Genomic DNA, 20,524 nt, shown 5'->3' on the forward strand with positions numbered 1-20,524 from the left:
AAAGAAGTGGCTGATTTGCAGGAGGCATAGAGTGGGAATAAAGGGAACCTTTTCCGGTTGGCTGCCAGTGACTTGGTCTGTGTTGGGACTGATTCCCTTTACATTATATATCAATGATTTGGATGATGTAATTGAGGCTTTGTTCCAAAGTTTGCAGATCAGATGAAGACAGGTCAAGAAACAGGTAGTTTTGAGGAAATAAAGAAGCTACAGAAGGATTTAGACAGATTAGGAGAATGGGTAAAGGAATGGCAGATGGAACACAGTGTCAGCAAGTGTATGGTAGAAGAAATGAAAGAGAGATAAAATACAAAAAACTGAGATGCAAAGAGACTTTGGAGTCCTTGTGAAGGATTCCCTAAAGGTTAATGGTGCGAGTAGAATCATCTGCAGCTTAATGTGAAAAAGACTAAGGAGCTGGTGGTGGACCTGAGGAGGGCTAAGACACCGGTGACCCCTGTTTCCATCCAAGGGGTCAGTGTGGACATGGTGGAGGATTACAAATACCTGGGGATACAAATGGACAATAAACTGGACTGGTCAAAGAACACAGGCTGTCTACAAGAAGGGTCAGAGCCGTCTCTATTTCCTGAGGAGAATGAGGTCCTTTAACATCTGCCAGACGATGCTGAGGATGTTCTACGAGTCTGTGGTGGCCAGGGCTATCATGTTTGTTGTTGTGTGCTGGGGCAGCAGGGTGAGGGTAGCAGACACCAACAGAATCAACAAACTCATTCATAAGGCCAGTGATGTTGTGGGGGTGGAACTGGACTCTCTGACGATGGTGCCTGAAAAGAGGATGCTGTCCAAGTTGCGTGCCATCTTGGACAATGTCTCCCATCCATAATGTACTGGTTAGGCACAGGAGTACATTCAGCCAGAGACTCATTCCACCGAGATGTAACACTGTGCGTCATAGGAAGTCATTCCTGCCTGTGGCCATCAAACTTTACAACTCCTCCCTCGGAGTGTCAGACATCCTAAGCCAATAGGCTGGTCCTGGACTTATTTCCACTTGGCATGATTAACTTATTATTATTTAATTATTTATGGTTTTATAATGCTATATTTCTTCACTATTCTTGGTTGGTGCGGCTGTAACAAAACCCAATTTCCCTCGGGATCAATAAAGTCTGTCTGTCTGTCTGTAATTTGCAGGTTGAGTCTGGTGAGGAAGGCAAATGTGATGTTAGCATTCATATCAAAGAGACTAGAGTATAAAAGCAAAGGATGTAATTTGAGACTTTATAAAGCAGTGGTGAGACCTCACTTGGAATATTGTGAGCAGTTTTGGACCTCTATTCTTAGAAAGGATGTGCTGAAACTGGACAGGGTTCAAAGGAGGTTCACAAAAATAATTTCAGGATTGAATGGCTTGTCATAGGAAGAGTGTTTGAGGGTTCTAGGCCTATATTCACTAGAATTCTGAAGAATTAGGGGTGACCTCATTGAAACCTATTTAGTAGTGAAAGGATATTTTCTATGATGGGGGAGTCTAAGACCAGAGGACACAGCCTCAGAATAGAAGAGCGTAGTTTTAGAACAGAGATAAGGAGGAATTTCTTTAGCCAGAGAGTGGTGAACCTTGTGGAATTCCTTGCACAGGCAGCTGTGGAGGTCAAGTCTTTATGTATATTTCAGGCAGAGGTTGGTAGATTCTTGATAGGGCAGGGCATGCAGAGATACAGAGAGAAGCAGGCGATTGGGGCTGAGAGGAATATTGGATCAGCCATGATGAAAGGCAAGGCAGCCTCAAAAGGCCAAATGGCCCAATTCTGCTACTATGTCTTATGGTATCAAAAACAAAAAGAGTATCAAACCTTGGCATTCAGGATACGAGATGCAATGTCCACAGCAGCAAGTCCTGCTGCGCCAGCGGCCGCTGTCACCAGAACAGTCTCCCTGGCAAGTGTCAGCAGAAACAAGGGACACAACTTCAAATTAGATTCAGGCCTCTCGGAAATACAGAATCACATGATCACAAAAAAACAAGTTGCATTTAATCATCCATGTCATTTCTGAACAACAGCAGCAAGGTACTTGGTCAATGACCAACACTTTGGTCGAAGTGGTGAGTTTTAATTATTGTATTAAACAAGATAAATGTAAGTCAGGATCTTTCCCCATAAGCATGGAGCTAGGCAGCAATGTCCAGCATGGAACAACATCTCATGAACCAGGAAGCTCACAGAACTGGTCTTTGAGTACTTGCCTAGCTGGTGATCTTAATCAAGATACATTAAGGAATACAACAATTCCTCAAACCAACTGCCTCCAGGTGACACTTGGTAAGAGGCTTAGCTGTGCTGTAGTTCAAGAGAAATGGGAATGGACTGGCCATTTCATTCACAATCACACTCCCCCCCCCCCCCAAAGAAAAATTCATCTCTCACAATTACACTGTATTGTTCTTGAAGAAAAACCCCTTGGCAGAGTTACTGGAGTGGGAGCATCTGTCAGTGCTGGTAAAATTACCATAAATGTGTGGCCTCTTTAGCTACCTCAGAATTGGAGTGGAAGTCGCAAAGTCATACTCAATCCCTGAGGACAGCCTCAGAAGAGGGAAGAAGAAGAAGAAGCCGGATGTGAATTTGATGAGAGTGATAAGTGATTGTGGGGTGGGGGGGGGGGGGGAGGAATATTCAATTGTAGCTTGAGAGAGCTTCGATGAGATTAATTCTAACTTTCACATTATTTGACATTTTCTTTTGAAATAAAAGCCCATTTAGTCCACCGAATCTATGCCAGCTCTGAGAGAGAGAGCATTTTGAGCAATTCCATTCCCCATATTTTCCTGTCACTTATTTTCTTTCCCATACCCACTAACACCCACCAGAGTCTCCTGCCATCCACTTACACCAAGGGAAATATGGAGTGCCCAACTAACCAACTGAACAGCACCTCTTTGGAATGTGAGAGGAAACAAAAGAACCTAGGAGAAACCTACATATATCACAAAGAGAACAAGCTTGAACCTGGCTCACAGGAGCCACGAGATGGCTACACAAACTGCAGCACCAATGGTGTTTGGTGTGTATGAAGAAAAACTTAGATCAGACTTAAAATTTGTTATAAATAGTGACAGGTTGTGCCGCAGTCTTGCTAAATAGCAAGACTGCTCCAAGTGAAGTTGTTTAAGAGTACAGGTTGAAACTTGGTAGTCAAGCAGCTTGGGACCTGATTGGTATTGAGTCACAGAAAAATTGCCTCCAATTATCATCTTCGGAGCAAGAGAAGATGCAGTCCTCAGGCCATGCGAGGGTTCTGAGGACTGTCTGTAAACCAAAGTTCCTTTAAATTGGAAATATTGTCACTTAAGATTAGAAAAGCTGCACTGGTAGGTTAATTAACTACAGATTAGTATAGAGAGAGAGTTAATTTTTGATTTTAGTTAGAATTAGTTAATTGGTACAGATCTGTACTACAGATTCAAATCAGACCAGCTCAAGGGAGCAGCTGCAAGACCACAAATTACTGTCTAGAGAGTTTCAACTTGGATTTATCTTCAAATGCTTAGGTTCATCTACTGACAGCGAGACCACTTGCAAAGGAGGATGATGCAGGGGAAATAATAGAGGAGTTGGATTAGCTCAATCGCTCTTTCAAGGAGGTATTCCGGAACTTTGGGTTCATCAATCTTGTTCTGTGCTGCACACTTCAAAATTGTGTCTACAAGGTTAAGGTAAATGGAATAGAATTGTAAAACATATTTGTCCCAGTTTTCACCATAAGCTGTTGCTCCTGCAATTGACAGAGAGCCTCCTATACTATCTGCTGACAAGCATGTGAAAGGCAAACTAGGATTGAATGATATCACTTCTCACCCTGGCTGTGTGTTTGCTCGGTGCTGCAGAGCCAGGATTGCAGTGCCGTATGAAACTGGTAACACGCTTGCCATTTCAAACGATATAGTCTCATCAATCAGCCACAATACCTAAAGGGATTTCAGGCACACAGTTAAAACCAACGCAGCATATTGGATATGCAACAAACCACCACTGACCACACATTTTTCCCCCAATCCCATATTCCTCCCTCTACCCTCCAGTGTGTTATTACTCATTCTGCAGTGACTTTTTATGATCAAATACCAGTCGTTGTCATCACTATGTGCCACATTGTTATATCATGGTGTTTCCATGACCATGATTGTTCTTGGCAAATTTTTCCACAGCAGTGGTTTGCCTTTGCCTTCTTCTGGGCAGTGTCTCTACAAGACGGGTGACTGCAGCCATTATCAATACTCTTCAGAGACTGTCTGCCTGGTGCAAGTGGTTGCATCAGCAGAACTTGCGATATGCACCACCTGCTCCCATGGTTCCATGTGACCCTGATTGGGGAGCTAGGCAGGTGCTACTCCTTGCCCAAGGGTGACCTGTAGGCTAGCAGAGGAAAGGCCTGACACCTCATTTGGCAGAGAACATATCTCCACCCTGCCACCCTTAGGCTTTTTAAAGCAACTGACTGCAATGAGCTCTCAAGTTAAAAGGCACACTGACAGCATCTGGCAGGCTTGCTCAATCTACTCTGTAGATGAGATATTTACCCTAAACAATACAAAACAGTGCGACCCAGCCTTAAACCATAAAGCATTTGGATATATTATTAAAACAAGGTGATCAACGATATCACTGTCAATCCAAGTGACAAGGCCAAGGCACAAAACAATTATAGTTACATTGTGAAATCTCCAGGGTTAACTACTGGGATATATATCCAATCATCCCCATTCAGGCTGGGCATAAGCAGTATAGTCATAATGTCAGACAGCATGGAAATGAGCCCTTTGGTCAAGGTTCCGATCTAATTTCATCCCATTTGCCTGCATTTCACCCAGATTCTTCTCAACCCTTCCTATGTGTCTGCCTAAATACTTACTAAGTGTTGTTAAGCTACCTGCCTCTGGCAGTTCATTTCATAGAGTGACCATACTTTGGATGAAACAGTTGCCCTTCAGGTTCCTATTACCTTAAACCTATGTCCTTGATTTTTTGATTCCCCAACCCCGGGAAAAAGGCAGTCCGTATTAGTTCTGACTGTACCCCTAATTTTATACACATCTATAAGATCACCGCTCAGTTCCATAAGACGTTGGGGCAGAATTAGGCTATTTGACCCATCGAGTCTGCTCACCATTCCACGGCTGATTTATAATCCCTCACAACCCCATTCTCCTGTAACCTTTGACATCCTGAACAATCAAGAAATAATCAGTTAGAGGGCACAGACACAAAATAAGAGGGGAGAGAATTAAAACATACCTGAGAAAACTTCCTTACACAGAGGATAGTAAATACCTAGAATGAACTGCCGGAGGAAGAGGTCAAAGCAGGCACAACTGCAATGTTTAAGAGACGCTTGGATAGGAACATGGAGGACAGTGATTTGGAGGGTTATGGGTGAGCAAGTGGGGCTACCAGGAAATATGCTGTGGTTGGCATGGACCAGTTGGGCCAAGTGGCCTGTTTCCATGCTATATTACTCTATGACTCTCTGACTTCTTGACAGTGTGTAAACAATACTAACTATGGCAATGGTTTGAATGGTATTTCCATTCCACAATCACAACTGGAAGTACATTGCCCTACCCTTCCCCACTTTTTAAATTCAGACCAGTATTTGCATAGCTTCGGAAGCCATTTAGCCTCTACACTCATATTAAAGACAATGAAATACATTTGATGGAGCTTCCTTTTGATGGAAGAGAGTACTAAAAGAATAAACTTCTTTAAAATACAGAACACAGGAGCCTTTTAAAGTGTGTCAGAACTGTCTATCATAAATTCAGCTTTGTTCACCATAATGGGAACAAGGGATCAGCAATTGAGCTCCTTAACCACAAAACATTACAGGTAAAACTAATTTAGCTGCAGGGAGGACCACAGATGGCAATAGGATAATTTACCTCAACAATAATTTTACCTTACAATCAGCAAACGTCATTACTCTATTATACCAAAAGTATTCCTTTCCTCTTCATATGAAAGCAGCATCTTTCCAAAGAGTTACAAAAACTCAAAAAGATCAGCCTACAGAGTTGAGTTCAGAATTACAGGTTAAACTAACAAGCCTCGCTGGAACAGAAGTTTTCCTTCCTCTCTTTCTCACAGTGTAGTGGGCACAGATTCCCAGAAATTAATACATCATGCTAGTTGATAACTTTCAAAAAGTACTGATTTGCAGCTGGAAATGAAGTTTGTGAAGATTGCTGTAGACTGTGATGAGGTGAGTAAACACAACAAAATGTGTACATGGGGAGGGGGCCAGTGCAGCAGCTGACAGAAAACAGACTAAATGGCTTGAATACCCTCATGATGTCGCAATCCTTCACAGAGAATGAGACACATTTTGAAGTGCAACCTCTGTGGCAATGTTCGGTGTTGCAACAGTTGATTAAGCATGGCAATGTGTCAGAGTGAAATGTGAACACTTGAAGAATCAAAGAAGCATTACTGAGCACTTTGCAACTGGCTTGGTTTGTTTAAAGTCATAGCCAACAGAACCATAGAACACTATGGCACTGTACAGGCCCTTCAGCCCTCCATGTTGTGCCGACCCATATAATCCTTAAAAAAAGTACTAAACCCACACTACCCCATAACCCTCCATTTTTCTTTCATCCATATGCCTATCCAAGAGGCTCTTAAATACCCCTAATGTTTTATCCTTCACCACCATCCTTGGCAAGTCATTCCAGGCACTCACAACACTCTGTGTAAAAAACTTACCCCTGATGTCTCCCCTAAACTTCCCTCCCTTAATTTTGTACCTATGCTCTCTGGTGTTTGCACCAATGTGAGAGCATAAGAAAGAGGTTGAGTGATAACCCAAACTCTACAGAAGAGTCGATTAAGCCGTATCCTTACTCGTGGACTTCAGCTTCTGAGACATGACGTATTCTTCTTGAGGTAGTATTTAAACCACAAACCCCAAACCAAACATTAATTCAAACTGTACTCCTTCCACTCCATCTCAGCCCAACCGATTGTTTCACCCCAAAAGATCACGAGATTTTCAGAACAGACTTCACTGGCTGCACTGAAATCACATGCCACTCACCTTATGGTCAACAATACACTGTTCTGCCATCGCTCCAATGGAACTCACGCCTATCACTCGGTCTCCCTGAACAGAATACAAATTAAATCTCTCTTGAAATATATACCCATGTTAGATAAAGTTCAACAACTCATACAGATGATGAGGTGTGCTGGCACTACAACCATCCCCCAAAATGTAGGGGAACAAAAATCATAATGAAGAATCCAGCCTAGAATCAATTTTCTTTCTGAATGACGTTTGGCATTTCCTGTCATGTCCTTTGTCAAAAACACTGTTTCTTCAAATAATATTTGCATACATAGAGTCAACTGTAGAACTCTATAAATGAAGTTATACAAGAATAAGATAGATTACACAAGTACTATTTTAACGTCCATAGGGAAACATTAAGCACAGAATGTCTATTTAAAAAAGACACACCAAATCCAGGGAGAGATTGTCAACAGCCCTTAGAGTTTCAATAAATAGTGTCTGAGTGATTCAAGTAAAGTCTGAGTCCGGAAAAAGTAATTTTACTACGAGAAGTACTTATCCCCCATTTTAGGAGGTCCGATCGGGTTCTGAAGATGACTGGATAGCCGGAAGAATTGCAACAAATGCCTCAGCCTCCTTCACTGACTTAAACCACTTATATTTTCCAGTATTAAGCGTGATTCGTAAATCGGCAGGATTGTGAAGAGAGGGTTTAAAACCACGATCAAAAAGCACTTTCATTACGCCTTTAAACTCGGCGCGCATCTTTAAGATCTGGGGTGCAAAATCCTCCACAAAGCGAATGACTGTATTTTGGAAAGACTGTATTTGCGACGTGCCTCCATAATCAGACGGTGTTTTACCTGGTATTGATGAAAGCACAAAATTACCGGTCGTGGGCGGGAGCCCAGAATTCCGGGGGGAACGTAGACCCTGTGTGCCCTTTTGAGCTCAGGCGGGTTCGGAAGCGAATCTTTCCTGAATATCTCATAGAGAAACTCGGCGAAAAACTTCACGGTTGATCCATGTTCGGTGGCCTCTGGCAACCCAAGAATTCGAAGGTTACAGTGTCTGCTCCGATTTTCGAGATCCACCATTTTGGAAAGGAGTTTGTTACATTTTCCCTCTAGGCTGGAACAGAGAGTCTCCAAGTATCGAACACGACTTTCTAAATCTTCAGAAGTCGAATCGATGCGAGATAAGTGTTCAGCATGTTCGTCCACTCTATCGTTGATCCGATCCAGTTTGGCTTCCAGCTGTTTGAAAGCGGTTCTAAATTCCTTTAAAATATCGTCTCGGTGTTGTTCCAGCGCAGCGAGGGTCTCAGGAGGCTATAGACAATAGACAATAGATGCAGAAGTAGACTATTCGGCCCCTCGAGTCTGCACTGCCATTCTAAGATCATGGCTGATCATTCACTATCAATACCCAGTCCCTGCCTTGTCCCCATATCCCTTGATTCCCCTATCCATCAGATATCTATCTAGCTCCTTCTTGAAAGCATCCAGAGAATTGGCCTCCACCGTCTTCCAAGGCAGTGCATTCCACACCTCCACAACTCTCTGGGAGAAGAAGTTTTTCCTCAACTCTGTTTTAAATAACTGACCTCTTATTCTCAATCCATGCCCTCTGGTACTGGACTCTCCCAACATCTGGAACATATTTCCTGCCTCAGTTCTATCAAATCCTTTAATTATCTTAAACATTTCAATCAGATCCCCTCTCAATCTCCTCAATTCCAGCGTGTACAAGCCCAATCTCTCCAATCTTTCTGCGTAAGACAGCCCTGCCATCCCAGGAATCAACCTAGTGAATCTACGCTGCACTTCCTCAATTGCCAGAACGTCCTTCTTTAAATCTGGAGACCAAAACTGTACACAATATTCCAGGTGTGGTCTCACCAGGGCCCTGTACAAATACAAAAGGACATCCTTGCTCTTGTACTCAATTCCCCTTGTAATAAAGGACAACATTCCATTTGCCCTCTTCACTGCCTGTTGCGCTTGCTCATTCACCTTCATTGACTGATGAACTATGACTCCTAGGTCTCTTTGCATTTCTGCCTTACCTAACTCTACACCGTTCAGACAATACTCTGCCCTCTTGTTCCTGCTTCCAAAGTGGATAACTTCACATTTATTCACACTGAATGACATCTGCCAAGTATCTGCCCACTCACCCAGCCTATCCAAGTCTCCCTGTATTCTCCTAACGTTCTCTTCGCATGTCACACTGCCACCCAGTTTAGTATCGTCAGCAAACTTGCTGATATAGTTTTCAATGCCCTCATCTAAATCGTTGACATAAATCGTAAAGAGCTGTGGTCCCAATACAGAGCCCTGTGGTACCCCACTAGTCACCTCCAGCCAGTCCGAGAAACACCCATTCACTGCTACCCTTTGCTTTCTATCTGCCAACCAGTTTTCTATCCATGTTGAAACACTGTCCCCAATGCCATGAGCTCTGATTTTACTCACAAATCTCCTATGTGGCACCTTATCGAATGCCTTCTGAAAATCTGGGTACACAACATCCACTGGCTTACCCTCAAAAAACTCCAACAGATTAGTCAAGCATGATTTGCCCTTGGTAAATCCATGCTGGCTCGGCCTAATCCTATTACTGCCATCAAGATATGCCACTATTTCGTCCTAAATAATGGACTCAAGCAGCTTCCCCACGACTGACGTTAGGCTAACAGGGCGATAGTTCTCCGTTTTCTCCTTCCCTCCCTTCTTGAAAAGTGGGATAACATTAGCCACTCTCCAATCTTCAGGAACTGATCCTGAATCTAAGGAACATTGGAAAATGATTACCAATGCATCCGCAATTTCCTGAGCCACCTCTTTTAGAACCCTCGGATGCAGACCATCTGGACCCGGGGATTTATTAGCCTTCAGTCCTATCAGTCTACTCATCACAGTTTCTTTCTTAATGTCAATCTGTTTCAATTCTTCTGATATCTTATGACCCTGGCCCATCCATATATCTGGGAGATTGCTTGTGTCCTCCCTGGTGAAGACAGATCTAAAGTACGCATTAAATTCTGTTGCCATTTCCCTGTTTCCCATAACAATTTCTCCCAATTCATTCTTCAAGGGGCCAACATTGTTCTTAACTACCTTCTTTCTCTTCACATAGCTAAAAAAAGCTTTTGCTATCCCCTTTTATATTCCTGGCTAGACTGAACTCATACCTGATTTTTTCTCTCCGTATTGCTTTTTTAGTTAAGATCTGCTGTTCCTTAAAACTTCCCCAATCATCTGTATTCCCACTCATCCTAGCCTTGTCATACTTCTTTTTCTTTAATGCTATACAATCTCTGACTTCCTTTGTCAACCACTGTGGCCCCTTCCCCCTCTTTGAATCCTTCCTTCTCATTGGAATGAACTGCTTTTGCATCTTTTGTATTATCCCCAAGAATAACTGCCACTGCTGATCCACTGTCTTTCCTGCCAGGGCATCCGCCCATTTAACTTTGGCCAGCTCTTTCCTCATGGCTCCGTAGTCTCCTTTATTTAATTGCAACACTGACACCTCTGATCTGCCCTTATCCCTCTCAAATTGTAGATAAAAACTTATCATGTTATGATCACTACTTCCTAATGGCTCCTTTACTTCAAGATCACTTATCAATTCCTGTTCATTACACATCACCAAGTCCAAAATAGCCTCGTTCCTGGTTGGCTCAAGCACAAGCTGTTCCAAAAATACATCCCTCAGACACTCCACAAACTCCCTATCCTGGGGTCCAGCACCTACCTGATTCTCCCAGTTCACCTGCATGTTGAAATCTCCCATAACGACTGCATTACCTTTAGCACATGCCAATGTTAACTCCCTAATCAACTTGTACCCAATATCCATGCTACTGTTTGGGGGCCTGTACACAACACCCATCAGGGTCTTTTTACCCTTACTGTTCCTCAGCTCAATCCACACAGACTCTACTTCCCCTGTTCCTAAGTCACCCCTTGCTCAGGACTGAATCTCATTCCACACCAACAGGGCCACCCCACCAAAACTTCCTTTCTCCCAGATTTAGAACTCTTGTTAGACATTGTAAGGTAGATGTGTTCACAGGTAAGTGAAAGAAACCAAATAAAGTTCCTAACTAAGGTTTAAAAAATGGAGACATTTAGTGCAAAGATAGCGAAAATAACGGAACAAAAGTTCGGAGCAGCTAAGCAATCGCCATCTTACCGGAAGTCCGTCATATTTGCATACATAGATTAAATACTTTATTATTTTCATTCAAATTACTGGAGCTTTATTGTCATGGGGTTTTCATCTTTCTAAAATCCAATTTTAATAACGGGGAATAAAAAGGGTATGAGAAAACAAGACTGTTCTGAAACAGCAAGTGAGAGAGCGACATCTTGTAAGGTAAAAACTATCTGAAGACTGCACGTCTTGCTCTGACTGAGTTTTATCTGAGCCAACAAAGAGAAGAGTATAAGTGGAGTGGCCATTCCCCTTAATAGTAAGTATAATGCTCTGGATACTGTTGGATGAGCGGGGTGGGGGGGGGGGGTGCAGAACACCTCCCAGGGAGAAGCAGCAGCAAGCAGGTCTCTGGCACTCAGTCAAGATCTGTAGTTTAGAAGGGGGAAAGAAGAGGTGAGCTATAGTAAAAGGGCAGTCATTAGTTAGGGGAACAGAAAGGAGGTTCTGTAGACAAGAATGAGTTTCCCGTTAATTTGCTGCCTTCTGGGTGTCAGGGTTAAGGATATCTCGGATTGAGTCCATTCTTGAGTGGGAAGGTGAGCAGCTAGAAATCATAGTCCATGTCAGTACCAATGGCATGGATAGGATGGGTGACGGGATCCTACAAAGTGAACTTAGGGAGTTAGGTGCTAACTTAAAGGATAGGATCCTCAGGGCTGTGATCTCAGGACTGTTATCTGAGAGGCCACTGTTAGTGAGGCCAGAAATAGGAAGATCATACAGTTCAATATGTGGCTAATTTTTGGATCATTGGGCTCTCTTTCAGAGAAGTTGAGATATGTACAGACAGGACCTTTTGGACCTGAATTGGAAAACTAATATCCTAGCAGGAAGGTTTACTAGTACTGCCTGGGATGGAGGTAGGTGTGGGCAGGGGAATTGGAACCAGAGCACCAGAACAGACGGTTGTGAAGAAAGATAATGTTAAGCCTATTTAGAAGGTTAAAAATCAAAAAGTTGAGCTCGAACCAATGTCCCGAGCTGCTTATATGGCAATACAAGCTGCTTGTATTGTAGGAAAGGCGGATGAGCATATGGAAGAATCAGCACATACAATTATGACTTCGTAGCCATCAGTGAGATTTGGTTGCAGGAAGGGCAGGAGTGGCAGCTTAATATTCCAGGATTCCGTTGTTTTAGAGTTGACAAAGTGGGAGGGATTAAAGGCAAAAGAGTGACATTACCAGTCAAGGAAAATATCACAGCAGTGCTCAGTCAGGACAGACTAGAGAACATGTCCAGTGAGGCTTTATGGGTAGAACTGAAGAATAAGAAAGGTATGACTATGTTAATAGGATTGTAGCCGTGTGCTACACACAGCGCTAAAATAACGACACGGAGTCAGTAAACTGCAATTAAAGATGATTTTATTCGAACTTCACAGCCTTGCTTTAAAGCCTCCCTCATCCCGCCCTCCCCGGGCATGGATGCTCCAAGGGACACATACTCACAAACCCCCGCAGGGTTTTTCCCTTTGTTGCGGACCTGGCCTTTGTGCCTGCACGCTAGCTATTTGTGAGCCGGTTCGAGTGCGCTAGGAACTGGGTCGCCACATAACCCCGCCCCCCCCCCAGAACCGGCGATACACACCACAATGTCCACAGTCTGGGCCGGACCCTGTTTGGGAGGTCGGCCTCTGCGCCGCGGTGCCGGAAACTCAACCGGTTGCGCCAGGTCCACATGGGCTGGTTTGAGTCGGTCCACCGTGAAAACCTCCTCTCTCCCCCCAACGTCCAGCACGAACGTGGACCCGTTGTTCCTGAGCACCGTAAAACGGCCCCTCATAGGGCCATTGCAGCGGTGGCCGATGCCTGCCCCTTCGTACAAACACAAACTTACAGTTCTGCAGGTCTTTGGGTACGCAGGTCGGGTTCTGCCCATGCTGCAAAGTGGATATGGGGGCCAGGTCACCAAGCCTCTCGTGTAGTCTGCCCAGGATTGCTATGGGTTCTTCCTCTTGCCCCCTCGGGGCTGGAATGAACTCCCCGGGGACGACCAGGGGTGCGCCTTACACCAACTCAGCCGACGAGGCGTGCAGATCGTCTTTGGGCGCCGTGCAGATGCCGAGTAGGACCCAGGGAAGCTCATCCACCCAGTTGGCTCCTCGCAGGTGGGCCATGAGAGCCGACTTCAGGTGACGGTGGAAACGCTCCACTAGTCCGTTCGACTGTGGGTGGTAGCAGTGGTGTGGTGCAGCTGAGTCCCCAAAAGGCTGGCCATAGCTGACCACAGGCTGGAGGTGAACTGGGCGCCTCTGTCGGAGGTAACGTGGGCCGGTACACCAAAGCGGGACACCCAGGTGGCCATCAGTGCCCGGGCGCAAGATTCGGAGGTGGTGTCGGTGAGCGGGATCGCCTCTGGCCATCTTGTGAACCAGTCCACGATAGTCAGGAGGTGCTGCGCTCCGCGCGACACTGGCAAGGGGCCCACGATATCCACATGAATGTGGTCGAAATGCCAGTGGGTAGGGTGGAACTGCTGCGGCAGAGCTTTGGTGTACCGCTGCACCTTGGCCGTCTGGCAGTGCATGCACGTCCTGGCCCATTCACTGACCTGCTTGTGGAGTCCGTGCCAAACAAACCTGCTGGAGACCATCCGGACGGTTGTCTGGATGGAGGGGTGCGCCAAGTTATGAATGGAGTCGAAATCACGTCGCCGCCAAGGTGCCGGGATGACGGGACAGGGCTGGCCGGTGGCGACGTCACAGAGTAGGGTCCTCTCACCTGGGCCTACGGGGAGGTCCTGGAGCTGCAAACCAGAGACTGCGGTTCTGTAACTCGGGATCTCCTCGTCTGCCTGCTGTGCCTCTGCCAGCGCCTCAAAGTCTACCCCTTGGGAAAGGGCATGAACGGTAGGGCGAGAGAGCGCATCCGCCACGACATTGTCCTTACCCGAGATGTGCCGGACATCCGTCGTGTATTCAGAGATGTAGGACAGATGGCGCTGCTGGCGGGACGACCAGGGATCAGACACCTTCGTGAACGTAAAGGTAAGCGGTTTGTGGTCCGTGAACGCGGTGAAAGGCCTACCTTCTTAGAAGTACCTGAAATGCTGGATTGCCAGTTATAGCGCCAACAGTTCCCGGTCGAAAGCAGGGTATTTGAGCTCGGGTGGCCGCAGGTGTTTGCTGAAAAACGCCAGGGGTTGCCAGCGACCTGCAATGAGCTGCTCCAGTACCCCACCGACTGCCGTGCTAGATGCATCCACTGTGAGGGCGGTAGGGGCGTCCATTCTGGGGTGCACTAGCATCGCGGCATTTGCCAAGGCTTCCTTCGTTTGAACGAAAGCGGCGGCGGACTCCTCGTCCCAGGTAATGTCCTTGCCCGGACCCGACAGCAGGGCGAACAGGGGGCGCATGATTCGGGCAGCTGAAGGGAGGAAGCGGTGGTAGAAATTGACCATACCTACAAATTCCTGAAGGCCTTTGATCATGGTGGGTGGGGGGAAATGGCGGACTGCATCTACCTTAGCGGGCAGAGGGGCTGCCCCGTCTTTAGTAATCCTGTGGCCCAGGAAGTCAATGGTGTCGAGCCCGAACTGGCATTTGGCCGGGTTGATAGTTAGACCGTATTCACTCAGCCGGGCATAGAGTTGACGGAGGTGGGACAGATGCTCCTGATGACTGCTGCTGGCTATGAGGATGTCGTCCAAATAGATGAATGCGAAGTTCAGGTCGCGTCCCACCACGTCCATTAACCTCTGAGAACGTCTGTGCGGCATTCTTCAGGCCAAACGGCATGCAGAGGAACTCAAAAAGGCCGAACGGGGTGATAAGAGCCGTTTTGGGGACGTCGTCAGGATGCATCGGGATTTGATGGTATCCTCGGATGAGGTCTACCTTGGAGAAGATCGATGCGCCGTGCAGGTTCACTGCAAAGTCCTGAATGTGCGGCACAGGGTAGCGGTCCGGTGTGGTAGCCTCGTTCAGCCTGCGGTAGTCGCCGCACTGTCTCCAGCCCCCTGTCGCTTTGGGTACCATGTGCAGGGGGGAGGCCCATAGGCTGTTGGACCGCCAGATGATCCCCAATTCCTCCATCCTCTTGAACTCCTCCTTCGCCAGTCGGAGCTTGTCCGGGGGAAGCCACCGAGCATGGGCGTGGAGGGGTGGTCCCTGGGTCGGGATGTGGTGCTGTACGCCGTGTCTGGGCATGGCTGCCATGAACTGCGGTGCCAGAACCGATGGGAAATCTGCCAGGACTCTGGTGAAGTCGTTGTCGTGATGGAGTCTAGGTGTGGGGCTGGCAACTGGGCTGCACCCAGGGAGAACGTCTGAAAGGTCTCGGCGTGGACCAGTCTCTTCCTGGGCAGGTCGACCAGTAGGCTGTGAGCCCACAAAAAATCCGCACCCAGAAGCGGTTGGGCTACGGCAGCCAGTGTGAAGTCCCACGTGAACTGGCTGGAGCCGAACTGTAGCTGCACCTGACGGGTGCCATAGGTCCTTACTGTGCTGCCGTTCACGGCCCTCGGGGGGGGACCCGGTGCCCTGTTGCGGGTGTCGTAACCCGTCGGAGGTAAGACGCTGTTCTCGGCACTGGTGTCGACCAAAAAATGGCATCCCGACCGCTGGTCCCACACATACAGGAGGCTATCCTGAAGGCCAGCCGCCGTAGCCATCAGCGGCGGCTGGCCCTGGCGTTTCCCGGGAACTGGCAGGGCGGGTGACAATGGCGGGCTTCTGCGCCCCACCGCTGGTGGTAGAAACACCATTGTTCATTGGGCTCCCCACCCCTGCCTCTGGGGTTAGCAGGCTCTGCGGCCGGGCCTGGACTGGTTTGCTGCTGGGAGCGTGGCCTGGTGATCTGTGCGATGGACGCCCCACTCACCTTCTTGGCGTTCCACAGCAAGTCCGCCCGGGCTGCCACCTTCCGGGGGTTGCTGAAATCCGCGTCGGACAGCAGCAAGCATATGTCCTCGGGCAGCTGCTCCAGGAATGCCTGCTCAAACATGAGGCAGGGTGTGTGTCCGTCGGCCAGAGACAACATCTCATTCATTAAAGCCGATGGAGGTCTGTCTCCGAAGCCATCCAGGTGCAGTAAGCGGGCAGCTCGCTCGTGCCGTGAGAGTCCAAAAGTCCTTAGGAGCAGGGCTTTGAATTCCGTGTACTTGCCGTCCGCTGGGGGAGACTGTACGAACTCCGCAACCTGGGCCGCTGTGTCCTGGTCGAGGGAGCTCACCACGTAGTAGTAACGTGTGTCCTCTGAGGTTATCTGCAGAACGTGGAATTCGGCTTCTGCTTGCTGGAACCACAGGTGAGGCCGCAGCGCCCAGAAGCTTGGCAGTTTCAACAAAACCGCATGAACAGATGCGGCGTCGGTCATCTCCAGTCCAAAAATCGTTTGGACCATCGGGGTCACCAATTGTAGTGGTGTGCTACACGCAGCGCTGAAATAATGACATGGAGTCGGTAAACTGCAATTAAAGATGATTTTATTCGAACCTCACAGCCTTGCTTTAAAGCCTCCCTCATCCCGCCCTCCCTGGGCGCGGATGCTCCAAGGGACACGTACTCACAAACCCCCGCAAGCTTTTTCCCTTTGTTGCGGACCTGGCCTTTGCACCTGCATGCTGGCCATTCGTGAGCCGGTTCAAGTGCGCTAGGAAGTGGGTCGCCACAGGATTATATTATAGTCCACAGGATTTAGAGGATCAAATTTACAGAGAGATTGCAGACTGTTGCAAGAAACAAAGTTTCTGATGCCTATGCTTGCAGGTTAAAGCTGACAAGTGAATCAGAGAAGCTTATCCTACATGTGCACCCTCCAGCTTGGCATTAGCCTCCAAATACAGTAGATGGATCCAATGCACCTGAACTGCAGAGTCTTACCTTGGAAACCCCTGTGACATTTGTACCAACTTCTGTCACTGACCCTGCGAACTCCATTCCTGCAAAACAAATGTAACCTTTTGGGTAAATGCTTGAGACCAAGCATACAACTTCATTTGTCTACACATCCCTTGTTATTTTGTGACTATTTCTGTCACAAAAGAAATGGAGAGGTTGATCTGTGCTCATCAGAATCAAAATGGGATTTATGATCTCTGACATATGGCATGAAATGTGTTTTGCAGCAGCAGTACAGTTCAAGATGAAAGAAACACAGATTACATAAATATATAAATGGTGTAAAAAAGTAATAATGAGGTAGTGTTCATGGACCATTCAGAAAACAAATGGCAGAGGGAAAGCTGTCTCTACATCATTGAGTGTGGATCTACAGGCTCCGATCCAACCTGCTGGTGTGAACACCGATTTAACTTTCCTCCTTCCCTCTTCATTTCCCAACTCCAGCCTGTTAATTCCTCTTCTCACCCTCCTATTATCTGTCCTTGGTGCCCCCCCTTCTTCCCTTTCCCCTATGGTCTACTCTCCTTCCCTATCAGATTCCTTCCTCTCCGGCCCTTTACGTTTACAACCCACCTAGCTTAACCTATCCTTTTCCAGCCTGTCCTCCTTCCCCTCCCATGTTTTTTATTCTGGTATCTTCTCCCTTCCTTTCCAATCCTGAAGAGGGGTCTTGGCCTGAAATATTGACTGTTTATTCATTTCCATACCTGCTGAGATCCTCCAGTAATTTGTGTGTTGCTCCTGTACCTCCACCCTCTTAGTAGTAATGAAAAAACGGCCCAAAAAAAAACCTCAATCTAGTCACATAGTCATCAAGTTAGTAGGAGGGAAACTCATCACTTCCAGCAGGCTGAAGGCGTTTTGAAATGTTCATCATCCTGTGAATTAAGAGCTTTCTCAAATTTGTCCTTTCGTGTCACTATCTAGAAATCTTAGAAATGGTGCTCCAAACTGAACAAATCTAGGCCACCTAATAATGCGTACATCCACTTTCATTTATCTCTCTCCAAAGTTAAAGGTCTCTAATCTTTCCAGCCCTCTCAACATGGACCTGGGCCTCTGCCAACTGATAAGCTATCATGCCCCTGGCCTTTGTTCTACACTTTATCCACTGAACACATCCTCAGCTCTAGTTCTGATGCCCTTTTTCCTATGGAATCTCTCTCACTCTCTGCCCCCTCTCCCACTCACCTCCTCCTCCTCCTGGCACAGCCACAACTCTTTTCCAATGTGCTCAACCATGAACACTTATGAATTTAACAGCTTTGATCATTGGCCACCATTTCTGGCTAAATCAGTTAACATATGGCTTAAACTGCATAGAGTTATACAACATGGCCCATGAAGTCCAGACCAGACATCAAGCATCCGCTTAGATTAATCCCATTTCACTTCTCAAACATTCCTATCAACTTCCCCTTTCCACCCTTCCTAACTTCCAGCAATCACCAACACACTTGGGTCAATATACAGTAGCCAATTAATCTATCAGCTGAGATGCCTTTGCATTGAGAGAGGAAACCCAATGAGGACAATGCGTTAACTCCACACAAAACATGTCTGTGGTCAGAACTGAACCTAGGTTACGCAAGATACGAGACAGTTGTTCTACTTGCTATGTCACTGTACCTGTGCCCCAGCTTCAATTCAAACTGCCTTGTTAAACCTCTCTCTCCTTCTCCTTTGAGAAACTCACAGACTTCTTCATCATTGAGATAGAAATCATCAATTAGCCACTTTCCTTCATGGCTGCCAAGCCAAAGTCCCTTGTGGTTTTCTGCCTCCTCAGGATCTAAATTCCCATTTCTTTGAGGATCTCTGCCTCCTCAGGATCCAAACTCCATTTGGTTTTTGCTTAACTTCCCTCAAACCATCTCTGATCCTTTCTTCCAAAAAAGACCACATCCTTCTCCCTTGATGTCAGCCCCACTAACCACCCACCTTCTCTTCCTGGACCCACAGTAGCTGATACTGGTAAAAGGTTTTCTCTGTATGTACTGTTCCCTCTGCTTCAAATCTGCTCAAATGGCTTCAAATCTTCAAAATGGCTCAAAAATACAACTTCTGTCCTTGCAATTACCCTTTACCATTAGTCCTAATTCTTAAACATACATCAGCTCCTGTATTAGTACCCAGCTGTGCTATGGCTCCATGTCTGAACCTCTGCAACAGGCCTGCATTTCCTCGACTGCACTGGCAGCGTACTGTCCAATGTTGGAAACTGTATTAAGTATGCCCATGTGTGTGGCCACCATTCTTCTTTGACCTTTGACACAGCCGACCCCGTGGTAACTATATAGGGTTTGCACATTCCCTCCAAGTTTCCTTGGGCACTACAATTTCATTCCATGTTCCAAATTCACACCGGTAAGTTAACTGATTGCTGTAAACTATCTGTAGGTTAAGTGGGAAAAGAAAGGGGAGCTGATGGGCCCAGATAGGGAAGACTGCTGTGCTACAGGGAGAAGGGGAATAGGACCGATGGAATTGCTTTGTTCGGGTCTGGAAAGGTCCCAACGAGCTGAACAGCCACCATATGTGAGACTGCACCTTCCCCCACACCGTAACTAAGCTGGGTGGGACTCCCCCTCTTTGTTCCTTCCCTCTTCATCCACCCATTGCCAAAAACAAACACGCACAATGGTTTTCCTACCTACTTGTCACTGTCATGGCCTTTCACCCTATTTCTTAGGTACTCTGCTCTCAAACGCATCTCTCCCATTTCCCGCACATCTACCCTCACCCCATCTGCCCACCACCCCACTTGGGATAGGGTTCTCCTTGTCCTCACCTACCACCCTACCAGCCTCCAGGTCCAACATATAATTCTCTGTAACTTCCGCCACCTCCAACGGGATCCCACTACCAAGCACATCTTTCCCTCCCCCCCCCCTTCTGCTTTCCACAGGGATCGCTCCCTACGCGACTCCCTTGTCCACTCGTCCACCCCATCCCTTCCCACCGATCTCCCTCCTGGCACTTATCCTTGTAAACAGAACAAATGCTACACCTGCCCTTACACTTCCTCCCTCACCACCATTCAGGGCCCCAGACAGTCCTTCCAGGTGAGGCAACACTTCACCTGTGAGTCGGCTGGTGTGGTATACTGTGTCCAGTGCTCCCGGTGTGGCCTTTTATATATTGGTGAGACCCGACACAGACTGGGAGACCGTTTCACTGAACAACTACACTCGGTCTGCCAGAGAAAGCAGGATCTCCCAGTGGCCACACATTTTAATTCCACGTCCCATTCCCATTCTGATATGTCTATCCATGGCCTCCTCTACTATCAAAATGAATCCAAACTACCGGCTGGGTAGCCTCCAACCTGATGGCATGAACATTGACTTCTCTAATTTCCATTACCACTTCCCCTTCTTACCACATCCCAGACATATTTAGTTTTTTTCTCTCTCT

At 46.9% G+C, this 20,524-nt stretch overlaps 1 protein-coding gene across 3 annotated transcripts in view; it reads right to left on the bottom strand.

Annotated features, from left to right (window-relative positions):
• Positions 1-20,524, bottom strand: part of LOC132402188 (quinone oxidoreductase-like protein 2) — a 55,270-nt gene that overhangs the window by 20,335 nt on the left and 14,411 nt on the right. For 2 of the 3 annotated variants that reach the window (XM_059984888.1, XM_059984886.1), the window contains exons 4-7: positions 17,087-17,145; positions 7,060-7,125; positions 3,825-3,934; positions 1,821-1,902 (exon numbers count right to left, since the gene is read on the bottom strand). In XM_059984888.1, the coding sequence (XP_059840871.1) occupies positions 1,821-1,902; positions 3,825-3,934; positions 7,060-7,125; positions 17,087-17,145 (317 nt within the window). The remainder of the gene's footprint in view (positions 1-1,820; positions 1,903-3,824; positions 3,935-7,059; positions 7,126-17,086; positions 17,146-20,524) is intronic. The other variant, XM_059984887.1, reaches the window with a different exon arrangement.

This window comes from Hypanus sabinus, chromosome 11 (assembly GCF_030144855.1).
Source record: "Hypanus sabinus isolate sHypSab1 chromosome 11, sHypSab1.hap1, whole genome shotgun sequence".
Classification (NCBI taxonomy): domain Eukaryota; kingdom Metazoa; phylum Chordata; class Chondrichthyes; order Myliobatiformes; family Dasyatidae; genus Hypanus; species Hypanus sabinus.